Here is a 24,310-nt window from a genome sequence, read left to right as displayed (position 1 = left end):
CCTGTCGGCTCCTTGACACACGGAACGATGCACAAACATCGATACGATGTAGACGAGGTCTTGGCGCAAGCGCTGGATAGCGGGCACAGAGATACGATACAGCGAGAGAGGAAGGAGTCCCGAACGACAGCGGAGACCCCTGCGCGGCAGGCTCACTTCTTGCCCTTGCCCTTGGCCGCCTTCTTGGACTGGATGGGCGAGCCGGCGCGTGCCTCGCGACCGCCGACGCTCATCCAGTCGAGGTCGTCCTGCCCGAACGAGACTTCGCCTCTCTGGGCCGCGGCAGCAGCGGCGGCCTCCTTGCGCTCCTTTGCCGACGCCGACGACGCCGGGCCAGCCGCCTCGTTGTCTCCGAACCTCCTGCGGAACCTGCCCAGCCTGCCGCTGTCGTCGCCGCCATCGCCGCCCACCCGGCGCTCCTGGCTCGGGTTCCACAGCGGGTGATTCGTCTGGTCTCGCGTCAGGCGCGTCAGCCGGCGCGGCGAGGTCGTATGCAGCTCGATCGACGAGCCGTCGGCGAGGATCGTGACCGAGGAGAACTTGGGCGCCGGTCGTGGCAGCGGCGTGGCGGCCACGGCGGTCGGGTCCCGCAGATGGGTCGCCGAGGTGGTCGAGAAGGCTGCTCGCAGGATAGGGCTGGTTGTGGTGTTGCGCTTGGCAAAGGCGACGGTCGAGAATGGACGCGCTGATCCGCTAGCAGCAGGGCTGCTCGAGGACGACGACGACGACGACGAAGAGCCGAAGATGGTGGTCGAGTTGATCTCGGCGGCCATTTCGCGGCAGCTCCTCCTTGACGGTGCCTTGCCCGCCTTGAGGTCGGCGATCTGCTGCTCCCGCGCCTTCTTGATGCTGTCGTTATTTCCGAGCTCGGTTTCCTTGGTCATACGCAGGTCTGCAGAGTCAGAGGGTCGAGGGGGGGAGCGAAACGGTCAGCAGTCAGGGCAGGGGCGTGACGGCAACGAGAAGGCGGCGAGCGACGGGCGGCCGCCGACACTCACTCCAGGCGGTCGAGTCCTCGTTGAGTTTGCCCTGGACGACGTTGCGGCGAAGGACGCTGATGACCTCCTCGCCCATGCTGAGCGCCTCCTCGACCTTTGCCGGGTCGGTCTCGTTGGCCATCTGGCGGTACCTGGATCGGATCTCTTGGCCAAACGCGGCAATGGCGCGCTGGTCTCCCTCGAACGTCTTCTGCGAAGTGCGCACGAGCCTCTTGTAGAGGGCAAGCGCACGCTGGCGCTGGGCAACCGCGGACGACATGGGTGGAGATGCGGTGGCGAAGGTGATGGGTCAGGTGCGGGGGTGGAGGAGGCCGAGGACGTTGGAGGGTATGGCGGAAGCAGAGACGTCAAGGCCGATGTCGTTGAGGCCCTGCGCGCGGTACAGCGAAGTCGCGATGTGAATGAGAAGAAGAGAGGCCGTTGGCGGTCGGAGGTGGCGACGAAGGAGGAGCTGAGATGATGGCGGCGTCGTTGCAGGAGCGAAGCGTTGCCAGGCTCGGCCAGCTTGCTTGCTTGCTTCTTCTCGCCTGGCGGGCTGACCATCCCCCTGCTGGCTGCTCCCGAGCTGCCCCTTGGTTGGGCTTTCTCGGAAAAAATCCCGACCTGGCCCTGGCCCTGGACCTGGCTCCGGCCTGCCCGCGCTATCGGCCGAGTGCGACTGGCCCAGCGCATCGCATCGTCAAGGCGACCTCTCTCGCCACCTTTGATCCCTATCCTCGACCAAGGCAACGCTGAGATCAAGGCGGGACACTCCCACCGTGTCATGCACCGGCTCAGAGCGCTCAAGATCCATGCATCCGCCATCGAGTTCCCGCTACGCACGCCGCGCAGAGGTGCGCCCGACCCTTGCGACCGCCGGGCCCGCAGATGCCTCCGCTTCCGAGCGGCGCTGAACCTTGGCCGAGCCGCGCGAGGCACCGCGGTTGCGCTGCTGAAGCAGGCCAAGGACTTGCTGCCTGCTCCTCCCATCTCTCTTCGATTCCAGCGCCGCTTGCCAGCTGACCACCACCTCAAAGCGTGCCAGCCACATGGACGCCCCCGCTCCCCTCTTCCCGCCCCGTCCCGCGTCTGTGCCATAACCTACCCTGTCCTCGCCATCGGCCGCACTGCCGGCTTTACCCTCGCCGCATACAGCGCGACCACTCCCCAGACGCGACATACTCAAGCCCCTAAGAGCAGGATCCTCGCAGTCAAACCGCAGGGTCCCTGGCCAAGAGGCGTGTCCCAGGCGAGCTTTGCCAACCAGGTCCGCAGACCGGCCGGCCTGCCTCAGCAGCCTTGGCCCACGAGACGACGCGCAAGATCGCAGACAAGCCTGTCCAAGTCGAGGCGGACTGCCCTTCAGAGCATCGACAATGCCTCCGGCCGCACCTAAGCCTGCGACCTCCGGCCACCCTCTTCCCCCGGGTCGAGCCAACGATCGGCTCAAACGAGGTGACTTTCCCGGCATCACGCAGAGGCTGGAAGAGGGATTCGTGCAAAGCAACGATCGGTGCGGTACCTGCGTCGCCGCGGCCAAGCACTGCACGTTTGGGACTGGAAAGGGCAAGAACGGCCACGCGCGACGCCCTGGCACGTCTCCTTGCGACTTTTGCAAGGCGGTCAGGAGGGCGTGCTCGACCTTCGCCGGGACCGCCAGAAACTCGAGCCCGTCGGCGGCGTCCGGTTCCCAGAGGTCGGCCAGTGCAGCCGTGAAGCCAGCGAAGAGGGCCAAGAGCACGGACAAGGCCAAGCCGAAGGCGTCGGGAGGCAGCGCTACGGGCCAGAGCCGTCCGGTTCGCGGTCAGTCCTCGCAGAGCGTGACGCCCGCGGCCGCCGTCGCCCGCGCTAAGCCGCACAAGGCCAAGGCGCGCGACTCGGTCTTGGCCGCCGTCGACGAGGCTTGCCGCAAGCTCACCAAGATCGCCGGAAAGGTCAAGAGCAAGCACAGGCGCAAGCTCATCAAGATCATCGCAAAGCTCCAGCGCGTCGCCTAGGAAGCTGTCCCCGGTCGCCGCCCTTCATCCGCCTTCCCCCCGGAGCGCCGATCGTTGAGGCAGAGAAGAGGTTCGTGCATGTTGGCTGCCACTCCAGCTCCCGGCCTTTTGTCCCACCACGTTCGCCTCGTCGTTCTTCCACGTCCGCCCCGAGGCGTTTCATTTTCGCTCTCGCTCCCCACCTCTTCCTCTGATCAAATTGTCGCCTCTTCACGCCGACTCGTCGTGGACTCCAGCAGCTTTGCTCCTCACATCTGCATAGGTCGGGATTCTCTAGGCTGATGTCCAGTACCAGCAGCTCGACCCACCATGGTGCTTTGCAACCTCGTCGAGGGGCTGAGCTAGGGCAAGGCTGCGGTCGACATTCATCTGCCTACCGACGAGCGGGGCGCGAGCGGTGCGGGCACGTGGAGCGATGCAAGTGCGTCGAGGTGCTCGGAAGAGGAAGCGCTTCGCAGGAGAGAGTCTCGAAGGATAAAAGGTGGTGAGGCAGCTGGAGAATGGGGTCGCCTCATCCTTCCCATCCCAGATTCCGCATCCCCTCCCCTGTGCACGAAACGAGAAGCGCTACCTTCCACTCCCTCCGCTGCCAGTCCCAGCATCTGTTCCAAGGTACGCCCTACCTTTTCGTGATCACTCGATCTCCCCCGCCGTCACCGCAGCACGCTCGCCACGGACGTCGTCATGAAGTCGCTGCGCCTGGTCCTTGCCGTCTTTGGCACCCTCGAGCTGGTGGCGGCCGTGTCGCGGGTCGAGCAGGGCGGCATGCACCCTTTCCACGTTCAGCGACTTAGGCGCTCGGCCGAATCTCAGCTACGAGTGGTCGATCGAGGTCTGGAAGAGGCTGGCGAAAAGGCGGTTCAGGGAGCCGGCGAGCTTGTCCAAGAGGCGAGTCACGGAGTCGCTCAGGTCGTCCGAAAGCTCGGGCCGGGAGCCAGTGAGGGCGAAGGTGAGCTTCTGGGCCGCTCAATGGGGCGCACGTTGGGACCCTGACCAAGCTGAACTGGGACTTTGCCATCCTCCAACACCATCAGCAAGCATCGCGGATGGGGCGAAGAGCGCCGTGGAAGGCGTCAAGGGCAAAGCCAGCGTCCCCGGGGCTCTCGAGCGCGGCGGGCAGCCCAGGAATGGGGTCCAGAGCGTCGCAGACGAGGCAAAGGCCTTCAAAGCATTCGCCCATCCCCCAAACAGTCTGACCGGCTCGTGGCGCAACGTCCCTCCCGACCACGTGGAGCACCCCTTGAAGCCCGTGTCCCTCTCCCACGAGGAAGAGCAGCTGCTGCTCGAGCCGGGCTTCCCGAAGTCGGATGATCCGCAGCCTCCGGTCAAGGACGTCGCCTCTCCTGCCACCGAGCGCGCTGAGTCCAATGCGCTGGTCAAGGCTTCGACCGAGACGGCCTGGAGGAAGGTGGAACGCAAGCTGTTCGAAATCGTCTTCTACAGCGCCATCGCGCTCATGATCACCGGTCCAATCGTCCTGCCCGCTGGGCTCATCCTCGCCGAGTATCTTCACTACCGCTGGAAGCCGAAGAAGTCGAACGACCTCGAGCGACGACCGGACGACCTCGACGTCCAGTACTGGCGTCAGCGGGAGCGCGATGCCAGGTCTGCTCAGGCGACTCCGAGCAGCGATGGATTCGTGCCGGCGCCTGCGAGCCAGCAGTCTCCTCCTTGAGCTGGCCTCGAAGCCCCTTTGGCCGGACTCTGGCGAGCGACAGGCAGCAAGCAGCTGCCGTCGCGGACGGTCTCGATCAGCGGCTGAGCAGGCAGCAGGACGAGCTGCAAGGCTGGCAAGCCGCAAAGACCTGGGGATGTGTGAGGCTCCAAGTCCGGATTTGATCGGTCGACCCTAATGTAGTTGCCGCACCTTTCTCTCTGGCGACCTGAAGCGATGGGATCCTCAGATTGCGGCGCGCAACGATGCGAGGAGCAGCGAGCGAGCGAGCGAGCGGCGCCCAAGTCGAGGTGGAGAGGAGGTGGGCGGGCGGGGTGTTGCTCGGCCTCGGTCGGCAAACTCGATCTGCCCCGCCAGCCCGCCAGGCCGGGCGATGCCGAGGGTCGACCCTGACCCTCGAATTTTCCGCAGGGACCGCGAGCGAGGAAAAAGGGGCGGTGGGTTGGCCGCGGCCAGCCATTTTGGGCGCCCAACTGCCCCACCCCGGCCGCCGAAATGGGTTTTCGACAGCCAGCGATGATGATGACTGAATTTTTTGTATTCGAGGTGTGCTCACCCGCCCGCCCGCCTCGGCCATTTCCCCCCGCCCATTTAGAATTTCAAAGGCGACGGCGGCGTGCCGGCACGACAATTGAATTCCAAGAGGGGGGATGCGGCTGGGCCCCTCGAGCAGGGAGCAGCAGCAGCACCAGCAGCAACAGCGGAGCAAGGCCCGGCCAGGCAATTGCCTAGGCGGGCGAGGCTGTGTGCGTGTGCCACCTGGCCTGGCTCGCCCGCCCGTCCGCCCGCTCGCTCGCTCGCTCTCTCTCTCTGTCAGCGCCGCCCGCCGCCGCCGCCGCCTCCGTTGGTGGGTCGGGCAGCCGGCCGACGACGGCCTCACTCTGCTGCTGCTGCTCCTCTCTCTCGACTCCACCGTCCGCCGGTCATCCCTGCCACACGACCACCATCGCCCTGCCCACGACCACCGCGCGCTCCGTCGCACCACTCCCTTGTCCCACCTCAACCCCTGTCCTGCCCACTCCGACTCGACTCGCCCCGCCGCTCGCTCGATCCTCGACTTGTTCCGATCATCGAAGTGCTCACGACCGAAGCCCAACACCTGTTTGATTCGACCCTCTGCCGTCCAGCCTACGCGCGACACGACAGTCTCTGAACAGCCCGGCACGCACCAACCAGAGCAGCCACGCTTGTCGCCATCGCTGGCAGCTGGAGCTGAGCGCCGCCGTATACCCCAGACCAGCCCCCTGGACCGCCGCCTCGTCACGTCCAACACCCGCCAACGTCTTCGCACCCGGGCCGCAGCCAGCTCGACTTCGACTGCTAGCCCGCTCGCCTTCAGGGCCGCGCATATCGAGTGTTCCACCCCTTGCCCCGCTACTACCCGTCTGCTCCTATAACGACCCTCCGACATGGTCAACTCGCGCAACCCCGGTGGCCTCTCGCGCACCGTGCGCATCACGGTCGTGGCCGCCGACGGGCTGGCCAAGCGCGACGTCTTCCGGCTGCCCGACCCGTTCGCCATTGTCACTGTCGACGGCGAGCAGACCCACACCACGTCGGTCATCAAAAAGACGCTCAACCCCTACTGGAACGACAGCTTCGACATCAACGTCACCGACTCGTCGGTCGTCGCCGTCCAGATCTTTGACCAGAAAAAGTTCAAGAAGCGCGACCAGGGCTTCCTCGGCGTCATCAACATCCGCGTCTCTGACGTCCTCGACCTCGAGCTGGGCGGCAAGAAGCTGCTCAACAAGGAGCTCAAGAAGTCCAACGACAACCTCGTCGTCCACGGCAAGCTCATCATCGACCTCAACACCAACGTCTCGACGCCCATCAACAACAACAACTCGAGCGCCGGCCCGTCCAATGGCCTGCTGAGCGCCGCCAACGTCAACGCCTCGTCGACGTCGCTCGCGCCCAGCAGCAATCCTTCCGGCTCCCGCATCGACACGCGGCCCTCGACCTCGGGCAGCGCCGCCCCCTCGTCCGCAGCTGCCTCCTCCCGGCCGGGCGACGGGGAGTCGGGCAGCCGGCCAACGTCGACCGTCGACACCCCCGGCGCCGCCTCTGCCGCCAGCAGCGGGGCGAGTGCACCGCCTGCAGCGTCCCTCTCCGCCTCGCGCACCGCCTCGGGAACGGGCCCATCGGCAGGGTCCGCCGCGGCAGGCGCTGCGGCCGGATCGGCGGCGGCCCCGGCTGCCCAGCCGACACCGCGCTCGGGCGCCAACGACTCGCGCTCCGACGAGTACGGCCCCCTCCCGAGCGGCTGGGAGAGGCGCACCGACCACCTGGGTAGGACCTACTACGTCGACCACAACACACGCTCCACGACGTGGACCCGCCCCTCGACCAACACCAACGCCAATGTGGCCGCCCAGGCCAGCAGTGCAGCGGCGGACCGGCAGCGCCACAGCAACCGTGCGCTCGCCGACGACTTCCTCGGCGTCAACGACAACGACGGCCCGCGCTCCGGCTTGGCCAGCGGCACGGGCTCGGCCATCACGACGCCGGGCGCAGCTGGAGCGGCGGCCTCGGGCGGTGCGGCGCTGCCCGCCACGAGCAGCGCGACGACGGCCGGGAGCGGACCGCTTCCTGCCGGCTGGGAGCAGCGCAACACGCCCGAGGGCCGCGCCTACTTTGTCGACCACAACACGCGGACCACGACGTGGGTCGACCCGCGGCGCCAGCAGATCCTGCGCATCATGGGCCCCAACGGCAACAACCTGACGGTGCAGCCGCAGAGCGTGGCCCAGCTCGGCCCGCTGCCGAGCGGCTGGGAGATGCGTCTGACGTCGACGGCGCGCGTCTACTTTGTCGACCACAATACCAAGACGACGACGTGGGACGACCCGCGCCTGCCGAGCAGCCTGGACCAGAACGTGCCGCAGTACAAGCGCGACTTCCGCCGCAAGCTCATCTACTTCCGGAGCCAGCCGGCGCTGCGGCCGATCCCGGGCCAGTGCCACATCAAGGTGCGCCGAACGCACATCTTTGAGGACTCGTACGCCGAGATCATGCGCCAGCAGCCCAACGACCTCAAGAAGCGGCTGATGATCAAGTTTGACGGCGAGGACGGCCTCGACTACGGCGGACTGTCGCGAGAGTTCTTCTTCCTCCTCTCCCACGAGATGTTCAATCCGTTCTACTGCCTCTTCGAGTACAGCGCCCACGACAACTACACGCTCCAGATCAACCCGCACTCGGGCATCAACCCGGAGCACCTCAACTACTTCAAGTTTATCGGCCGCGTCCTCGGCCTCGCCATCTTCCACCGCCGCTTCCTCGACGCCTACTTCATCGTGTCGTTCTACAAGATGATCCTCAAGAAGAAGATCACGCTGAGCGACCTCGAGAGCGTCGACGCCGACTACCACCGCTCGCTCCAGTGGATGCTCGACAACAGCATCGAGGGCGTCGTCGAGGAGACGTTCACCGCCGTCGAGGACAAGTTTGGCGAGATGGTCACCGTCGAGCTCAGGCCCGGCGGCGAGGAGATTGAGGTGACCGACGAAAACAAGAAGGAGTACGTCGAGCTCATGACCGAGTGGCGCATCAGCCGCCGCGTCGAGGAGCAGTTCAAGGCCTTCATCAGCGGCTTCACCGAACTCATCCCGCAGGACCTCATCAACGTCTTTGACGAGCGCGAGCTCGAGCTCCTCATCGGAGGCATGTCCGAGATCGACGTCGACGACTGGAAGCGCTTCACCGACTACCGCGGCTTCACCGAGCAGGACCAGGTGGTCCAGTGGTTCTGGCAGTGCGTCAAGGCGTGGCCCGCCGAGCGCAAGTCGCGCCTGCTCCAGTTTGCCACGGGCACCTCGCGCATCCCCGTCAACGGCTTCAAGGACCTGCAGGGCTCCGACGGCCCGCGCCGCTTCACCATCGAAAAGTCGGGCGAGGTCAACCAGCTGCCCAAGTCGCACACGTGCTTCAACCGCATCGACCTTCCGCCCTACCCGTCGTTTGAGACGCTCGAGAGCAAGCTGGCGCTCGCCATCGAGGAGGGCATGGGCTTCGGCAACGAGTAGCGGCCGTGGCGTGCCGTGACGTCGCACTGCTATCTGCTCCGCCCCCTGCCCTCAAGGCCGCACCCCATTCCAGCCTCCTCGTGCCCCCCTCGTCATCGACTTGCATCTACAGCTCTCCCCTTGTCTCAATCTCGTGTCCCTCTCCAGCATCCTGGCCGCGAGGACTCGCCGCGGACCGGCAGCAATCACCTGGCTCTACATCTCGGACTTTCGTTTCTCATCCTCGCACCCTTTGTTGGCTTCCCTCCGGCTCTCGTTTGTCGAACCGTCCTCCGAACTCGCGCATCCCCCGGTCGCACCTCCTCTGGCCTCCCTCTCGTTTGTCCTGTCCCTGTCTCCGGCTCACCCTGTATATCCCCCCAGCCTGCTTCCTCGGCAGGCCGTGCGTCGCTCGAGCGACTAACCTACCAGTCTTTTCGAGTTGATCGGTCGTCTGTGCGTGTCTTTCAGCCGGTCCGCGTTTTGAGAGCCAAGCTGCACCGAGCCTCTCCGGCCGAGTTTCCGTCTCGACGAGGGGAGCTGGGACGACGTGTTGAGCGAGTCTGGCAAGTGCAGCCTGCACCGTCCGGCTGGAGCGATCATGCTGCGCTCGTCGTAGTCGCCCCGGGGCTAGCCAGTACGAGCACCCTGGCCGGGCCTTGACTAGCCAGGCAGGATTGAGGAAGCGGGCCATGGCCGACATGGTGTCTAGCGAGCGTGGCCACAAGAAGGGACGGCCAGAAGAGGGGCAGACGACGCTGTGACCGCCCGCGATGGTTTCACGCCCGCGACAGGCCGGCGCAGGTTGCGGATTTTCCAGGCCTCGGCCAAGTCCGAGAAAAGTGGCCAGGCGAGGCCAGGCCAGGGTGCACCCACCCACGCGAAGAGGCCAGGCCAGGACGGTGTCCCTGCCACCTCGCCCGCCCGCCAGGTTGCGACCAGCCAAGGTCAGAGTTTCAGCCTGCCTGCCTGCGCTTTCGGCTGAGGCACCGACCGCCTTGCTTGCTTGCTTGCTTGCTTGCTTGCTTGCACCAGCCGTACAAGGCCAAGACGAGGGCTGGGATAAAAGCCAGAGCCAACCTTGCACCTCCTTCCGCTCCTCACCGATCCTCGTTCGCCACCGCCCTTGCCGCCCCCGCCGCCCTCTCCGCCCTCGCCCCCTCTCCGTCGCCGAAACCCGCCCTCGCCCAAGGTCTGCGCCATCGCCATGTCCAGCAAGGTCGCCTCCTCGTCCAACGTCCGCCTGGCCGAGGCCTCGTACGGCAAGGACCTCGTCCGCATCCTCCGCGTCGTCCGCGACGCCAGCGACCGCTCTTCGCACCGCATCGTCGAGTACACGGCGCGCTGCCTCCTCTCGGGCGCATCCCTCACCCCGTCCTATACCCAGGCCGACAACTCGCCCGTCGTCGCCACCGATACGGTCAAAAACACGCTCAACTACCTGGCCAAGGTGCTGCCGGCCGACGACGTCCTCTGCCCGGAGAGGTACGCCCTCAACGTGGCCAACCACTTCCTCTCGACCTACGCCCACATCGAGGGCGTCGAGGTCGACCTGATCCAGCACAAGTGGACGCGCATCGTGCTCGACGCCAAGGACGGCGGCGCACACAAGCACAGCTTTGTCCGCGACGGCGACGAGAAGAGGACTGTCCGCGCCGTCGCCAGGCGCGTAGGCGGCGAGGCCCGCGTCACTGAGCTCGCCGGCGGCCTCAAGGGCCTCCTCGTGCTCAAGAGCAGCGGCAGTGCCTTTTACGGCTTCCACCGGGACCAGTACACGACGCTCAAGGAGGTCAACGACCGCATCTTTAGCACCGAGGTCGAGGCCATCTGTGGGTAGAGGACCGGTCGTGGCCCCGCTGATGCGCGTGACGAAGTGCCATCTCTGACCTCGCCTCCCTCGTCGACCGCCGGCAGACTCGATCGCGCTCCCCAACAAGCCCCTTCCCGCCATCCTCGCGGCCAAGTCGGAGCTGCCCGCCTTTTGCGACCTCGCGGCGTCGGTCAAGGCGCACACGATCCGCATCTTTGCGCTCGACAACTCGGCCAGCGTCCAGGCGACCATGTACCGCATGTCGGAGGCCATCCTCAACGACGCGGGCAACGGCGCCATTACCGACGTCGCCTACGCGCTGCCCAACAAGCACTACATCCCCATCGACCTCGGCTTCAAGGGCCTCAGCAACCTCGACGAGAAGGACGCCGAAGTCTTCCTGCCTTCGCAACATCCGAGGTGAGTATGACGTGGCCTCCCGCTCTGACGCTGCACTGCGCCGCTTCCGGAGCCAACGACATGAGCTGAGACTAGCGTGCTAACCGCCTCGGCCTGTCTCTGTCCTTGCCCGCTCGCCCGCCCTCTCGCTCTCAGCGGTCTCATCAAGGCCAAGGTCGTCCGTACCGCCGCCTCGAAGCTCTGAGCTCGGCATGCGCAGCCCTGGCTTGTCGAGCCTTAGGTTACGGCAGAGCCAGACATCCACCTGCTTCTCGGTGCTCGGTATCGTCGATCCGTCACGCAGCTTTCCGCAACCTTGTCGTAGCCCTATATTCCCCGTCTAGCTTCTTGTCGGCTCCTGTCGCTCCCGTCACGGCCTATCTCACATAAGTTATCCCATGCATTCGAAGCGGACTGGACGCGGCGGAGTGGCACAGTAGCAGCCGAAGAGTCTGTGCTTGGCGGCGGGTGAGAAGGTGGCGGCAGTTGTGGTGGCAGTTGTGGTGGCGGACGGATCGCGCCCAAGCGGCTGCAGTATCCGCGGGGGCTGGTGCTGCAGGCACGCAGGCGGGTGGCCCGAACGCGCGTGGCCGCCCCCTTGGCCTAGAGGCCCTGGCGGCGCAGGCAGGAAGCAACGCCAGCAGCGTGGGCCCGGGGATGCAGGGGCCACCTCTGGGCGGGGAGCGGCTCGCTGGCACACGACCTGACGGCGCTCTGGCCTTCTTCTTCCTCGACTCCGACCTCTCCTTGCTCGTTTCTTGCCCTTCACCGCCTGCCAACACCACCCTCTGCCGACTCCAGATCCATCCAAACTCCTCCTTTGCCGCCCACAGCTTCTCGCACGTTCGCAACGATGGCCACCTACTTTGACACCGTCAAGAAGGTGAGTGCGCTGCGGCGCCGCGATGGGCGGTCGGCTGTGCATGGCGGGATCGCTGACACGACTTGGAACCCCTCTGCCTGGCTGCTACGCTTGCCTCTGCTCTGACCTGCACCTGCAGTCGTACGCCGATGTCCCCACCGAGGGCGGCGTCGAGACGTCGGGCTTCCTCGAGGCCACCGAGGGGCTCGTCAAGCTCTTTGACCTGCTGGGCAACTCGGCCTTTGCCGTCGTCCAGAACGACATGAACGGCAACATCAAGGTGAGTCCCGGGGTCGCGCACAGAAGGGGTCGGACCTCGTACACCGCCGCTGCGACATGCTCAACGGCCTCTGCCGCTTTCCCTCTATGGCGACCCTCGCCCCGCCCCGCCCCGCCTCGCCTCTTGCAGAAAATCCGCGAGCGCCTCCTGGCCGCGCCGGCGACGTCGTCGACGCTCCAGGCGCTGGTTGAGAACGAGGGCAAGCCCGGCGACAAGAAGCGCACCGCGACTGAGGGCCTCATGTGGCTGCTGCGAGGCCTCGACTTTACCGCCAAGGCGCTGCGCCGGTCCGTGTCGGACCCCAGCGAGGAGCTGACCGTCAGCTTCACAAAGGCCTACGAGAACAGCCTGCGGCAACACCACAGCTTCGTCATCCGTCCAGTCTTTTCGGTGAGTGCCGCCGTCGCCCTCGCCGTCGTCGTGAGCCGTGAACCGCTGCAGCGAAAGGGCCATGCTGACCCTCGCCGCTGGCCATGTTGCTCTCCCGCCTCCGTCCCGCCCACAGCTTGCCATGAAGGCCTGCCCGTACCGCAAGGACTTTTACGCCAAGCTCGGCTCGCCCCCGGAGCGCGTCGACGAGGAGCTCAAGAGGTGGCTTGCCGCCCTCGAGAAGATCGTCCAGACGATGCAGGACTTTTACACGTGAGTCTGAGCCGGGCGTTCGGTCGTCGCTCTCCCGCGCCGCTGCGTGCCAGATCCGCTGAGACGGGCGATTGTCTTGCCATCTGTCCTGTTTCGTAGTCAGGGCAACTACGCAAAGGGCCTCTAGATCGCTGAGCCAGGAAGCCATGCCCTGTCCGCGTGCCGGCGTGCCGGCGTGCCGGCGTGCCACGACGCCGGCCTCGATGCTGTCCCGCAGACCTACACTTAGACCTCTGGCGTCCGTTTGATACGACACGACACCACACGAGCAACGACTTTTCATCATGATAGCCCGCCGCTTGAGGCTCTCGCTTCGTCGCCCCGTGTTGTGTTGTTCTGGACTGCGCACGAGCCGCGCCTGCGGCCCCGCCCGAGCAGGTCTGTGGCAAGCGGCGACTTGATCGGGCCTGTATCGGCGAGAGAGCAAGCTCAGGCTGGAGGCTGGAGGAAGGACGATGCGTGCATGCTGGTGTGTACGTAGGTTGGCGCGAGTTGCGCCGAGGGAGCTGCTTGGGCCTGGGGCTGGGCATATCGATCAAGGATCAGATTGCACGCCTGCCGCCGAAATAATCTCGCCGAGCGCCCTGGCCCACCTGCCCGACTGCCCTGCGCCGCTGCGCGGCCGGCCACCAAGACCAGACGCACGTACGGACGGAGAGATGTCAGAACGCGTCGCCCGTCACCGACGTTGCACCGACAGGACGGCGAAAGATGAAGCTACGACGGCAGGCCAGCGGGATGGGGCAAGAAGGCTGGCCTCCAGGCTGTTGTGTTGAGCGATCTCGTCGCTGATTGTTACGTCGAAGACTCTGCCCCAGAGGGGAAAGAGCAGAAGACCTCCCCTTCCGGCTCCGAAGCCGTGAGATGGTACGGTAAGCTGGACTTTCAGCCCGTCGCCTCGTTCTTCGTTCGCCCCCTTTCCATGATGCGCCCACGGCGATGTCGGACGAAGGGCCGCCCTCGGAACGGAGAGTGGAGCGACACGGCTGGAAGCGGAAACATCCTTCCGTCGACGAGACGACGATCTGAAAGCGGGCGCCAGAGCGGGGGGCGGCCAAGTGGAGTAATTTCTGCTGGCTTCCAGGAGGGAAGGCTGTAGGTTGAGATCGAAGGGGAGGGCGGTTTGTATTGCCATGGGGGCAAGGGCATTACAGGGCAAGTGGTTGGGGGACGGGTCGAGGGCAGGAAGCAATACAAACGATGACGACCCACGGAGGGGTTGCACGAGCCAGTCGACGTGGGGCCGGGCGGGCGGCGGGCAAACGAGCGATCTCTTCCATCCAAGAGCCGGCGCCCCGTGCTGCTCGGCCTGCCATCCCCCGTACGTGGTCGTACAGCACGGCACGGCGGGCAGGCAGGACAGGTCGGGCAGGTCGGACAGGCAGGTCAGGCAGGACAGGGCACACAGGAAGCAAAGGCAAACACATCCATCTCGATTCGCCCGTGCACCGTCCCTCTTTCTCACCACCATCTTCCTTCTGCTCCGTCAGATCCCCACACCGTTGTATCCCGCTACTCACTGTTCATCCCCACCGAACAACTTTCATCGTGAGTAGATGGTGGACCGCCGCCGCCGTCCCCCGCGCCAAATCTACTCCGGTCGTACGACATCTCATGATGGCCATTTTGCGCGATAGGGGGCCCCGACGGCGTCCACGGCATCGTCGATGGCTGCAGGGTAAACTCTTCGACCCGAAGACTGACTGTCTGCCCCTGGCCGCTTCACGCCGCTGGTCGCTCTCGTCTGCCTCGCAAACACAGATGGGTGTCCTCGACATTGTTCCCGCCGGCGTCGTCTCCGGCAAGGACGTCTACAAGGTCTTTGACTACGCTCGCGAGCACAAGTTCGCCATCCCGGCGTTCAACGTGACCGTGAGTGCCAGTCGCTGCTCTGCCATGCTCTGCGCGGCTCCGCTCTGCCCTGCTGCGGAACGCTGAACTTTGCACCTCGTACCGTGCTTCTGCCCTTTGACCCCGCCCTTTCCCGCGCCTCCAGAGCTCGTCGGTCGCCATCTCGGCCCTCGAGGCCGCGCGCGATGCCAAGTCGCCGCTGATCCTGCAGGTTTCGCAGGGCGGTGCCGCCAACTTTGCCGGCAAGGGCCTGTCGAACGGCAACCAGGAGGCCTCGATCGCCGGCTCCACGGCCGCCGCCCTCTTCATCCGCTCGATTGCCCCCGCCTACGGCGTCCCCGTCATCATGCACTCGGACCACTGCGCCAAGAAGCTGCTCCCCTGGTTCGACGGCATGCTCAAGGCCGACGAGGACTACCACAAGCAGCACGGCGAGCCCCTGTTTAGCTCGCACATGCTCGACCTGTCCGAGGAGTCCAAGGAGGAGAACATTGCCACGTGCAAGAAGTACCTTCAGCGCATGGCCCCGCTCGGCATCTGGCTCGAGATGGAGATTGGCATCACCGGCGGCGAGGAGGACGGCGTCAACAACGAGGGCGTCGACAACGCCGCCCTCTACACCCAGCCCGAGGACATCTGGGACATCTACCGCGAGTTCTCCGAGATCACCCCCAACTTTTCCATCGCCGCCGGCTTCGGCAACGTCCACGTGAGTGCGGTGGCGTCGCAAGCGGCCTGGCGGTAGCGCACGTCGTGACGAGGAGGCGGGACGAGAGACGCGGCGAGCCCGCCGTCGCCGCCGCCGCCGTCGTTCCGTGCTGCCATCGAGAAGCGACGCTGACCCACCCCGTACACACCCTCCCCTCCTTCCCTTACCCGCGCGCGAGCAGGGCGTCTACAAGCCCGGCAACGTCTCGCTCCAGCCCGAGCTCCTGGGCAAGCACCAAGTCCACGTCCGCGAGCAGATCAAGTCGGACAAGGAGAACCCTGTGTGAGTGGCCCCCGTTTCGCCCGTGCCCGCCGTCCCGCCCGCCCGATGTCGACCCGCCGCCGCGCCGGACGCTTCTGACCTTGGTCCCGATTTTGTTGGCCACCCCCCTGTGCCTCCCCCCTTTGTCTGGCGCCCGCAGGTTCTTCGTTTTCCACGGCGGTTCCGGCTCGGAGAAGCACGAGATTGCTACGGCCGTCACCCATGGCGTAGTTAAGATGAATGTGGATACGGACACCCAGGTGCGTTTTTCGCGTGTTTGGCGCGCTTTTTTAGAAAAAAACGCGTCCGAGGCTGACTTTTCTTTTTCGGATCCTTTCGCCCCCCCACCTCCACAGTGGGCCTACCTCACCGGTGTTAGGGACTTCGTCCTCAGCAAGAAGGATTATCTGATGAGCCAGGTCGGAAACCCTGAGGGTGAGTTTAGCCGCGTCTCCGAGACTTGGCTGCATATGTTCACTGGAACTGATATTTTTCTTTTTGTCTACCTCGATCCTTTTTCCGCACAGGCGCGGACAAGCCCAACAAGAAATTCTACGACCCGCGCGTCTGGGTCCGCGAGGGCGAAAAGACGATGGCCAAGCGCTGTCGTGAGGCCTTCGAGGACCTCAAGTCCGCGGGCCAGCTCTAGGCCGTCTTGCATCTCGTTTGTAGTCCCGATTTTGTGCGAATCGAAATTTTGAACCTTTTCTGACCCGATCTCGCAGCGCCTCGTCTTCTCGACGGAAAAGTGTGTGTCGCCTGCCATTGCATCGGCCATCGAAGGTTTGAATCGGGCTTGCGCCGCAAAGATCGCGGAAGACGGACAAGTGGAGTGGGGCGTCGCTCGCTTGGCTCTTCGTCGCTCCCCTGCTTGTCCCTTCCCCCCACCACCATCACCATCACCACCTCGCCTCCCTCGCTCCGGTTCGACCGCAACATCGTGGCCCCTTTCCGCGGCCGACCCATTCGTCCTCCGTGGCGAAAGCGTACGAACCGATGCGATGAGCCAGGCACTGCGCAAGAGGCGCTCGCTTGGCACCTCTCGACCGGCGCACAGCTCAGCGCGCCCGCAGCCCATCACCTCTGCGCAGCAACATGCACGGCTGGATCCGGACGAAGAGGCAGAGCGGGTGCAGAGGGAGCAGGAGCTACGACGGCGCAGGCAGAAGAGGAGGTTGGATGAACTCGAGGTGAGTCTGTCGTCCATCCCCTTTGATGAGCATCTGCGGTGAGCAAAGGGGTGGAGTGACGCTGACCGTGCCATTCTCGGGCAATGCTGGTTGGGACGGGGTCAGAGGGCAAACTACCGCGATGCCCCCACTGCTCTCTCCCTTCCCTCGGACGACCTACCCCTCCCCATTGCGACCACCTCAGACGTAACCGTAGGCACGAAGCCACCGAGCGGAGGCGTCGATGCGACCTCGCGCAAACGGATCAATGCCGAAGTCAAGCGGATCCTCTCGACGCGCAAGGGCTTCAACGCCATGCTCGAAGAAGCCACCGCCACCACCGCTGCCGGGGATGCGTCGTCGTCGGGGCCAAACTACCTTTCTGCTGCCGCCAGACCGTCGAGATACCCGAGCCGACCGCTCTGCTCCATCTGCGGATACTGGGGCAGCGTCGCCTGCACCCGCTGCGGAGAGAGGTATTGCAGTCGGTCCTGCGGTCAGACACACGATGAGACGAGGTGCGATCGACCCGTCCGGTGACGACGTCGTGCCCACCTCGATCCGCCGTCAGCCCTCGCCGCTGCGCCGCGCTGCGCCGCGCCGCGCCCTTCATCGCCAGCCCGGCCGGCCTGTAATCCAACCATGTCGAAGCAGCCAAGGGCGTCTTCTGGAACGCACAACGAGCACACACGCAGGCGAGTGGCCGGTGCGGCGAGGGCGAAGCTCGACCAACGGCGCACGGTTCAGGACCACGGGAGACGATGCGTGTGTAAGAGTACAGAAGTGGATGATATGCTGGATCTGCGGAAGAGATGGGCCGCTCGGATCGCGACGGAGAGCGGCGTGGATGTGGATATCGGGTGCAGAGAGAGAGAGAGAGAGAAAGAGGCCGAGATGCCAAGGGATGGGGGCGCCGCTCTCCTCGGCGGCGCGCTCCGGCGTCACTGGGTGCCATGCGTGTCGAGGCAGGAGAGAATAAAGGCGAAGGCGAACGTCGCGGGCAGGGCGGGTTGGAAAGCGCAGCACCAGCAGACGAGGCTACATGAACGCCTCGATGCACGAGATCTTGTGGCCCGACTCCATGAGACCCATCTGGCCGCAACCGTCGACGGGGCACCGGAACTTCTTGGGCTTCTTGTCGGGCTTGCTGCCGCCTAGCGCGGGGGCGGGCGCCTGCATCGCCGCCCTGCTCCTCGTATTGCGTATGGGCCCGGACGAGGGCTCGACCTGGGCCTCGCTGGCTCTCGCCTTGCCCTTTCGCCGCGACGACTCTGTGACCGCCGCTGCCGCTGCGGCTTCGGCTTCCTTCTTCTGTCGCTCGGCCGCGCTGGGCAGGCCGCTCAGCCGCGCTATGCAGCGCCCGTCGACGACGTGGCCGCATGGCAGCACCCATATCCTCTTGTCGCCAGCACCGCCCAGCACCAGCGCGTGCCGGCAGTCGGCGCAGATCGGCGTCGTGTCGGGCAAGGGTCCCGTCACGATGGCCTTGTCGTCGAAATAGGTGTCGAGGTCGACGGGCGGCTCGATAAAGTCGTCGCTAAAGCCGGCCTTGGCCGGCGTGGGGTGGGTCCAGGCCGCGTCGAACTCGTCAGGCAGCTTGGACGTTGCGGCGGCGGCGGCGGTGCCGGGCCTTCGGGCCATGGGGCCGCGCATGAGCGCATCGAGGTAGTCGGTGAGCATCGCGGGCATCCTTGTCCACGCCTCGTCTGGCACGTGGCGGACCTGGAACGGGTTGGAGGCCAGCGGAGGAAAGGCGAGGTGGCTGTGGAGCGCTTGCAGCGTTGGGCCGGGGCCTGGACGGGCGCGTGTGCTGCTCGCATGAGGACCTCGAGGCAGGCCATCGTGTATGTTGAGGTTGCCGCGAGCCTCTCCGCGTCTGGCAGACCGGCCTCGGCGCTCCGGCTCGTCTGCTAACCCCAAGAAAGCTGCATTGGAGCGAGAGGCAGTAAATGGATCCGACACCAGGTCAGCAACAGCCTCCTCGACAGAGGCTGGATGGCGAGCTCGTTCGACTCTGCTCACCCCTTTGCCAAGAGTGGCCGCCGTCTCCGAGGTCTCTCTGAGCGCCGGGAGGTGCTTCCGTCATGCCGACAAAAAAGACCTCGTCATCGCCGTCGTCAGCGCGACCGCGGGTGCCGCTTTGCCTGCCGGCGTCGCCAGTCGGCCTGGGTGCGGGGTTGCCTCGCGGCCGAGACGGTCCTGCGCCGCGGTTGTCCTCGGAGACGAGTGCGTCGATTGACGGACGGCGGCGGAGGCGGTGGGCGGCCTCTGAGCTAGAGCGGCGGAGTCGGGCGTGGTGGCTGGGTGGCGATTCCGCCGTGAGGTCTATGACCGAGGTGCTCGCGTCCATGGTGGAGGTATGCTGTGCCAGAGGAAGGTGTTCGAGCGATTCGCGTTGTGGAGAAGAGTGAGGGAAGATGGACGGTCTGCGAGTGTGCTGTTTGCGCCGCCACCGGCGGGCTCTTCTACGTCCTAGGCTGCCCTCTTTGCTGTGACGGCGCTGGTAGCTGAATGATCGGCCTCGCCTCGCCCCGTCGACGCCGTGTGTCGGCAGAGGAGGTGGATCGAGGCAGGGGTGTGGCGGTGCGGGTGGAGCGTCGGAGAGGATCCGACGTCGATGCTATGGATAGATGGTCGGGAGGATTGAACCAAGGTTAGAGGCAGGGTTTCCGGACTGGACTCGCCTGGCGTCAGCGTCGTCAGGGAGCGAGCTGCGAGCTGGCGGGGCGGGCGTGCAGGCGGCCAGCCGGGCGGGGATCAACACATGCCTTTGCCCGCCCACCGCCACCCGCTCGTCGTTTCGCTCGGCCCAGCCAGCCCAGCCCGGCAGGCTCTGACCCATCGTCAAGGGAATGGAAAAAGTGGAGCAACCCACTTCCCGGCCGAGTCAAAGCAGCGCCAGCAAAAAGGAGCGGCCAGCCTGGCCTGGCCCGGTCTGGCTGCGGCTCGCCGAATTTCCAGCTGGGCCAGCAGAAGAGAACAGCCAGCCAGCCAGCCAGCCAGCCAGCCAGCCAAGGGCCCGCGCGGAACGAAGAAGAAAAGAAAAAACAGGCCGGCGCTCGCTCGCCTGCCCCCTGCCCCCCCCCCTTTGCCCAGCACGAGAAGAGCCACCGAGGCCAGCAAGGCATAAAAGCTTTGCGTCCGCCATCCTCTTCCCCCTCTTCCCTCTCTTTTCCCACCACCCATCAGCCCTTCCGGTAAGTCTCACCTGCGCCTTTTGCGGCCCTCGCCATCGGTGCATTCGCTCTGCTCGCTGCTCGCTGCTCGTCGCTTGCTCGCCAACGGACCGGACTGGACTCCAAGCGCGGCCGACACGCAAGACGGGGGGGATGACCTATGCTTTCCAGAGATGACTTCTCTTCCTTTCCCCGGCCTACACGACCATGCCGAGACGATAAAGGGCCCACTCGCAATGGGCATTTTACAACCTTTGTGCATGCCAGCACACTTTTGCCTGAGGAAGCATACGGCAGACCCCCCCAGCGCGGCGTTGCTCGAGGTCCGAGACGACCAAGGACGGGACATGGGCCCGGCCGGCAGCGACAGCGGCAGCAACAGCAGCAGCGACCCCTCCAACATAGCTGCCCAGACGCTGACCCAAGGCTACCCCACCCATCCTTGCTCTCGCTCGGTCGATACCAGGTACCCGCCGCTCGTCATCATCCACCTCCTTGCCGCGCCCACTCCGCCTCCACCCCTTCCGTGAGTATACCCCGCTCGTGCATCCTGTCATCACCCGCCACACTCGGGGGACGATCCGACGATGATACACCTTGGTATCCAGCCAAAATTCGCAGTTTCCCCTCTAGGACCCTCGCATCCCCTCGGGGGTGGGGCACCTTGGCTCTCCTGGCGAGAGATCCACATGGGGCGGTCATCCATCTCGCTCGTCGAGAGGTCACCGGCTCGAACCCTCTGCTACGGCAGAGTGTCGGTTGGCCAGCGGTGCTGCTTCGGATCGTTTGCATCGCCAGGATCGCAGCCGGCCCTGGTCCGGTGAGAGGTCGCAGACCTTCCTTGGAAGTCTGAGGATCACCGTCCCTCGCCTTGGACACCAGTCCAGGCGCGATGTGTTGCCGAAGAACCCCATTCGATGGTCGTTCGAGGACATTCGGCTGACCTTTCTGCCTCTGTCCTGCCGTCTTGCTCTCGCCTCGCGCTTTCGCTCGATGTCGCTCTCCATCGGATCGGTCGTCCTGGTGTCGCCCACCTACAGTCAGCCTCTCTCCGCTCTCCATATCCCTCCCTTTGCTCTCCGTCCTCCTGTACACTACATCAAGTCGCCGTCTGGAGCCTCCAGCCTGACGGTGCGTACCCTGAATGCTCCATGTCCCTTGTCCTCGTTGATCGCCTATGCCTCCTCCCTGCGCTGCGAGCCGGCTGAATGGCCTCGGAAGCGTCGGAACGATGGACGCACCACGCCAACCACTGCCCCGCCCGAGTGATGATCTTCGTCAAACCGATAGCATTAGGAAGAGCCGTCGTGAGCGGGCGGTCTGCGTGCTCTGCCTCTTCCCGTTTTCGCAGGCGCCGCCTCTCGCCTCCGTCTTGGGGAGGCCTCTCGGGCTCCTGGGTCACGGCTCGGGCTCCTCGCGTCCTTGCGGCGCTCGAGGGGTCCCGGGTCGGTATCCTTTCCGGAGCTAGGGCGGCCTCCCCTTTCAGGACAGAGGCGATGACGGCAGCGTCGTCGTTGGGGTCCTCATCCGCCACCTTTGAGCCCGCTCCTCCTGTTGCGGCGTTCTCCGTGGCCTCTCGGGGCTACGTCGAGACGCCCGACGGTCGTTAGGAGCTGGGCTCGGGTGGCTCCGAGGATCGGGAGGCAAATGGGTGCCGCGCTACGCTAGGTCGAGAACAGGTTTTTCTGAAAGTTTTTGCGGGCAGTGTCGGTGGTCGCCCTCGTTCGGGCGCAGGCCAGGCCAGTCTGGCGCAGCAGGGGGGAGGGTAGCGGTCGCGAGTAGTTAACAGCGACGACCGACAGGCTCACTGACGATGTCGGCCTTGCCTTTTCCCACGGTGCTCGCTTCTTCGATGTCATCAACAGTCTCGACCTCGACCTCGACCTCGACTTCGACCTCAACCTCATCCTCACCCTCTGCAATGTCTCTCTCCGGTCGATCTCTGCTCGCCCTTGTCGGCCAAGGCTCCCGTCGCGCCACGCTGACGGCGAGCCCGGTGGCGTCGTCTTCGCGGTCGATGCTGCGCTTCGAGTCGACGTCGACGGCCACCTCTGAGAGTGTCGCCGCCGCAACGGGCACGGCGCCGACCCACTACCGCATCACGCTGCGCCGGTCCGGCATCGGCATGCCTGCCAAGACGAACCGGATCCTCAGCTCGCTCGGGCTGACGAAGCGGCTGCAGAGCGTCTACCGCCCCATTGGACCCGAGATGGCGGGCGCCATCCTGGCGGTCAAGGAGCTGCTGCACGTCGACAATGTGCGCCGACTCGACACGCCCGAGCAGCAGGCGCTCACCGACGAAGAGGCCGTCTGGGTCAATGCGGCGGGCGAAGTCGTCGATGCCGGCAAGTCGAGCCGCAAGGCGCCGCGCGGCTACCGCGTCGTTGGCAGCCTCGTCGACGAGGCCCGCGACCGCCAGCTCAAGGGCGAGCAGCAGTAGAAGAAGGCGCGCTCAGCCCCACCGGCCTTGTGCAGCTTTCCTCGCCACTTGCCGCCCTCTTGTCCCAGACGTCCAGCATCATCGCCGCCCCCGAACTGTATACCTCGTCGTGCCCCTCCTTGTAACACTAGCCAAGCCAGACCCGCCCCGTCTGCCTCTTTCCACGCTCACAAAGCATCCTCACGATCGGACCAGATCGGGTGCGAACAATTGCGTGCGAAGCCTCGCCTGACTGCGGCTTGCTGCTGACGGTATGACGGCTTCTGTGGTGCGCTGCTATCTGCGGGAGAGGTCGGGATGTGCTGCCACCCACAGCTGCTCCATCGTGGACCTTTTGGCGGTCAGACAATGGCTTCGATGACGTCCCGAAAGGGGACGAGGCATTGGGAGCTCGGCACCTGGACCTCCCTCCCGAACGAGCGCGGATCTGCTACAGGTGGGTAGCGGTGGCCAGGTGGTGTTCTGATGTGCACGCGGGCCTGGCAAGGAAAAGACGATCCCGACCCGCTCCGATTGCGCACATCCCCTCGCAAGCTGCTGCTGACAGTGAGCTGGTTGCCATATCGAGCATCGGCAATGAACAGACAGGAGGGTAGAGAAGCCTGAGCGCAAGCGAGCGGGGCCGGGGCCTGGCCCCTGGCCTGGCCTGAGTCCGGAGTGGTGATGGGCTGCCAGAGAGTCAGGCAGGGTCCATGAGCCAGCTGGCTGTCTGGATCTAGGTCACCGAAGCGTTTGTCTGGTAAGCTGATGCTGGTGGCTACTCAACCAAGGGGAGATGGAAGGATCGATGCTATGCTCCCGATGCTTTTCACGCCCGGCACCGGTAGCAGGCAAGGGTGCTGCTGACATGTCGCTCGGCTCTGTCGCGAGCAGGGGGCGAGATCAAGAGACACGTCGCCCGGCCTTGGCCGAGGAGAGGGCCGCCCTGATCGAAGATCCCTAGCCTCTCTCCCGGCTTGCCCGTGGCTGAGACCAGGATGAGACGCTGGCGTCACACGATCGCGTCCCGGTGCGACAGGTACCGGTACCAATCGGGTCCCGCCACTACTGATCCTGATCGCTCATCCCGTACCGGCAAGGCGTACCGCGGATGGCATGACGACGTCCTTCCATCCGTCGCCGAGGGGATGCTGGCGTGCTCCGCCTGGCCTCGCCTCGCCATCCGCTTCCAGAAAAGGCCCAACTTGGCCTGCAGTGCGCTGGCGGGGGAATCTGATAAGCACGGCGGGCAGCGGGGTGCATGGCGTCAGCACATCTCCGTACCCTGAGCGGAGCAGACGACTTCATCCTGACTCGACTTCAAGGCGCAAGGCAAAGCGGTAACCTACACATTGTTGTACTCACCTTGGTCACGCCAGCCGCGATCCGCCTGACTTGATTCGTGCGCGGTAGCGGATGAGGTGCTCGACGATGCCCTTTTGGCTGCGGAGCTCAGGGCCGCCCCAGGCCCAAATTGACCCTGGATGAGACCTATCCTCGGCAGCAGCCGGGGTGGGCGGTGGTGGTTGTGGTGCTGTCGTCGTCGTCGGGGCGGTCTGGTGCAGGCTCAGCCAGGTGGCCAGCACGCACGCACGCCTAGCGGAAGCCCGGCGCCAGCGAGGACCTCTGCGGTCACGCCGTCGTGGGCCCCCTCTGTGAGCAACGCAGGCGAGTGCTAGGGTGCCACGGAGCGTGAGCCAAATCCTGACTACTCGCTCTGGCGAGGCATAGGCCGGCTAGGCTAGGCTAGGGTACGCCTTTTCGACGATCCGAGCCACGCTGGGTCGATTACCCCATCGCGTCTCGACATGACAAGCGCCTCGGTGGCCACGATGATGATGGACACGGTGCTGAGCCAGGCAGCATGGCACGACTGGATACGCACTTGGCAGGGCAGGACGGACAGGCACGGCGAAGCCAGGCAAGGCAGGCCGAGGATGGCGAGCGACGTGACTCGTCCCGTAGCCCGGACCGGCGCAGTCTGACTCGAAGGGGCAGCCTAGGGCGGACCGCGGTCGGATGGTGTGAGCCAGAGTTGAGGTCGGGGGGGGGGGGGCGGTGGAGGACGTGACCGGG

General features: G+C 65.3%; 10 protein-coding genes across 10 annotated transcripts; 8 read left to right on the top strand and 2 right to left on the bottom strand.

Annotated features, from left to right (window-relative positions):
* Window positions 1-152: 152 nt before the first annotated feature.
* PFL1_00061 (uncharacterized protein) lies at window positions 153-1,257 on the bottom strand (the record flags this gene model as incomplete). Its single annotated transcript, XM_007877558.1, has 2 exons — window positions 153-892; window positions 999-1,257. The coding sequence occupies 2 exons, from the start codon at window positions 1,255-1,257 to the stop codon at window positions 153-155; spliced, it is 999 nt and encodes a 332-aa protein (XP_007875749.1).
* Window positions 1,258-2,353: 1,096 nt separating this feature from the next.
* PFL1_00060 (uncharacterized protein) lies at window positions 2,354-2,974 on the top strand (the record flags this gene model as incomplete). Its single annotated transcript, XM_007877557.1, has 1 exon — window positions 2,354-2,974. The coding sequence occupies one exon, from the start codon at window positions 2,354-2,356 to the stop codon at window positions 2,972-2,974; it is 621 nt and encodes a 206-aa protein (XP_007875748.1).
* Window positions 2,975-3,658: 684 nt separating this feature from the next.
* PFL1_00059 (uncharacterized protein) lies at window positions 3,659-4,649 on the top strand (the record flags this gene model as incomplete). The annotated part of the gene is made up of 2 exons (XM_007877556.1): window positions 3,659-3,923; window positions 4,009-4,649. 2 exons carry the CDS (start codon window positions 3,659-3,661, stop codon window positions 4,647-4,649), a joined length of 906 nt encoding a protein of 301 aa, XP_007875747.1.
* Window positions 4,650-6,058: 1,409 nt separating this feature from the next.
* PFL1_00058 (uncharacterized protein) lies at window positions 6,059-8,677 on the top strand (the record flags this gene model as incomplete). The annotated part of the gene is made up of 1 exon (XM_007877555.1): window positions 6,059-8,677. The coding sequence occupies one exon, from the start codon at window positions 6,059-6,061 to the stop codon at window positions 8,675-8,677; it is 2,619 nt and encodes an 872-aa protein (XP_007875746.1).
* Window positions 8,678-9,863: 1,186 nt separating this feature from the next.
* Window positions 9,864-11,070, top strand: PFL1_00057 (uncharacterized protein; the record flags this gene model as incomplete). The annotated part of the gene is made up of 3 exons (XM_007877554.1): window positions 9,864-10,485; window positions 10,571-10,886; window positions 11,022-11,070. The coding sequence occupies 3 exons, from the start codon at window positions 9,864-9,866 to the stop codon at window positions 11,068-11,070; spliced, it is 987 nt and encodes a 328-aa protein (XP_007875745.1).
* Window positions 11,071-11,718: 648 nt separating this feature from the next.
* Window positions 11,719-12,776, top strand: PFL1_00056 (uncharacterized protein; the record flags this gene model as incomplete). Its single annotated transcript, XM_007877553.1, has 5 exons — window positions 11,719-11,748; window positions 11,867-12,007; window positions 12,137-12,397; window positions 12,513-12,649; window positions 12,749-12,776. 5 exons carry the CDS (start codon window positions 11,719-11,721, stop codon window positions 12,774-12,776), a joined length of 597 nt encoding a protein of 198 aa, XP_007875744.1.
* Window positions 12,777-14,410: 1,634 nt separating this feature from the next.
* PFL1_00055 (uncharacterized protein) lies at window positions 14,411-16,119 on the top strand (the record flags this gene model as incomplete). Its single annotated transcript, XM_007877552.1, has 6 exons — window positions 14,411-14,521; window positions 14,646-15,209; window positions 15,391-15,491; window positions 15,631-15,730; window positions 15,827-15,905; window positions 15,998-16,119. The coding sequence occupies 6 exons, from the start codon at window positions 14,411-14,413 to the stop codon at window positions 16,117-16,119; spliced, it is 1,077 nt and encodes a 358-aa protein (XP_007875743.1).
* Window positions 16,120-16,471: 352 nt separating this feature from the next.
* On the top strand, window positions 16,472-17,179 carry PFL1_00054 (uncharacterized protein; the record flags this gene model as incomplete). Its single annotated transcript, XM_007877551.1, has 2 exons — window positions 16,472-16,660; window positions 16,766-17,179. The coding sequence occupies 2 exons, from the start codon at window positions 16,472-16,474 to the stop codon at window positions 17,177-17,179; spliced, it is 603 nt and encodes a 200-aa protein (XP_007875742.1).
* A 498-nt stretch (window positions 17,180-17,677) lies between these two features.
* Window positions 17,678-18,989, bottom strand: PFL1_00053 (uncharacterized protein; the record flags this gene model as incomplete). Its single annotated transcript, XM_007877550.1, has 2 exons — window positions 17,678-18,564; window positions 18,662-18,989. 2 exons carry the CDS (start codon window positions 18,987-18,989, stop codon window positions 17,678-17,680), a joined length of 1,215 nt encoding a protein of 404 aa, XP_007875741.1.
* A 2,747-nt stretch (window positions 18,990-21,736) lies between these two features.
* PFL1_00052 (uncharacterized protein) lies at window positions 21,737-22,255 on the top strand (the record flags this gene model as incomplete). The annotated part of the gene is made up of 1 exon (XM_007877549.1): window positions 21,737-22,255. The coding sequence occupies one exon, from the start codon at window positions 21,737-21,739 to the stop codon at window positions 22,253-22,255; it is 519 nt and encodes a 172-aa protein (XP_007875740.1).
* Between the last annotated feature and the right edge of the window lie 2,055 nt (window positions 22,256-24,310).

This window comes from Pseudozyma flocculosa (assembly GCF_000417875.1).
Source record: "Pseudozyma flocculosa PF-1 unplaced genomic scaffold scaffold00001, whole genome shotgun sequence".
Taxonomy (NCBI): domain Eukaryota; kingdom Fungi; phylum Basidiomycota; class Ustilaginomycetes; order Ustilaginales; family Ustilaginaceae; genus Pseudozyma; species Pseudozyma flocculosa.
Note: the sequence above shows the minus strand (reverse complement) of the source record. Positions and strands in the feature narration are given on the sequence as shown.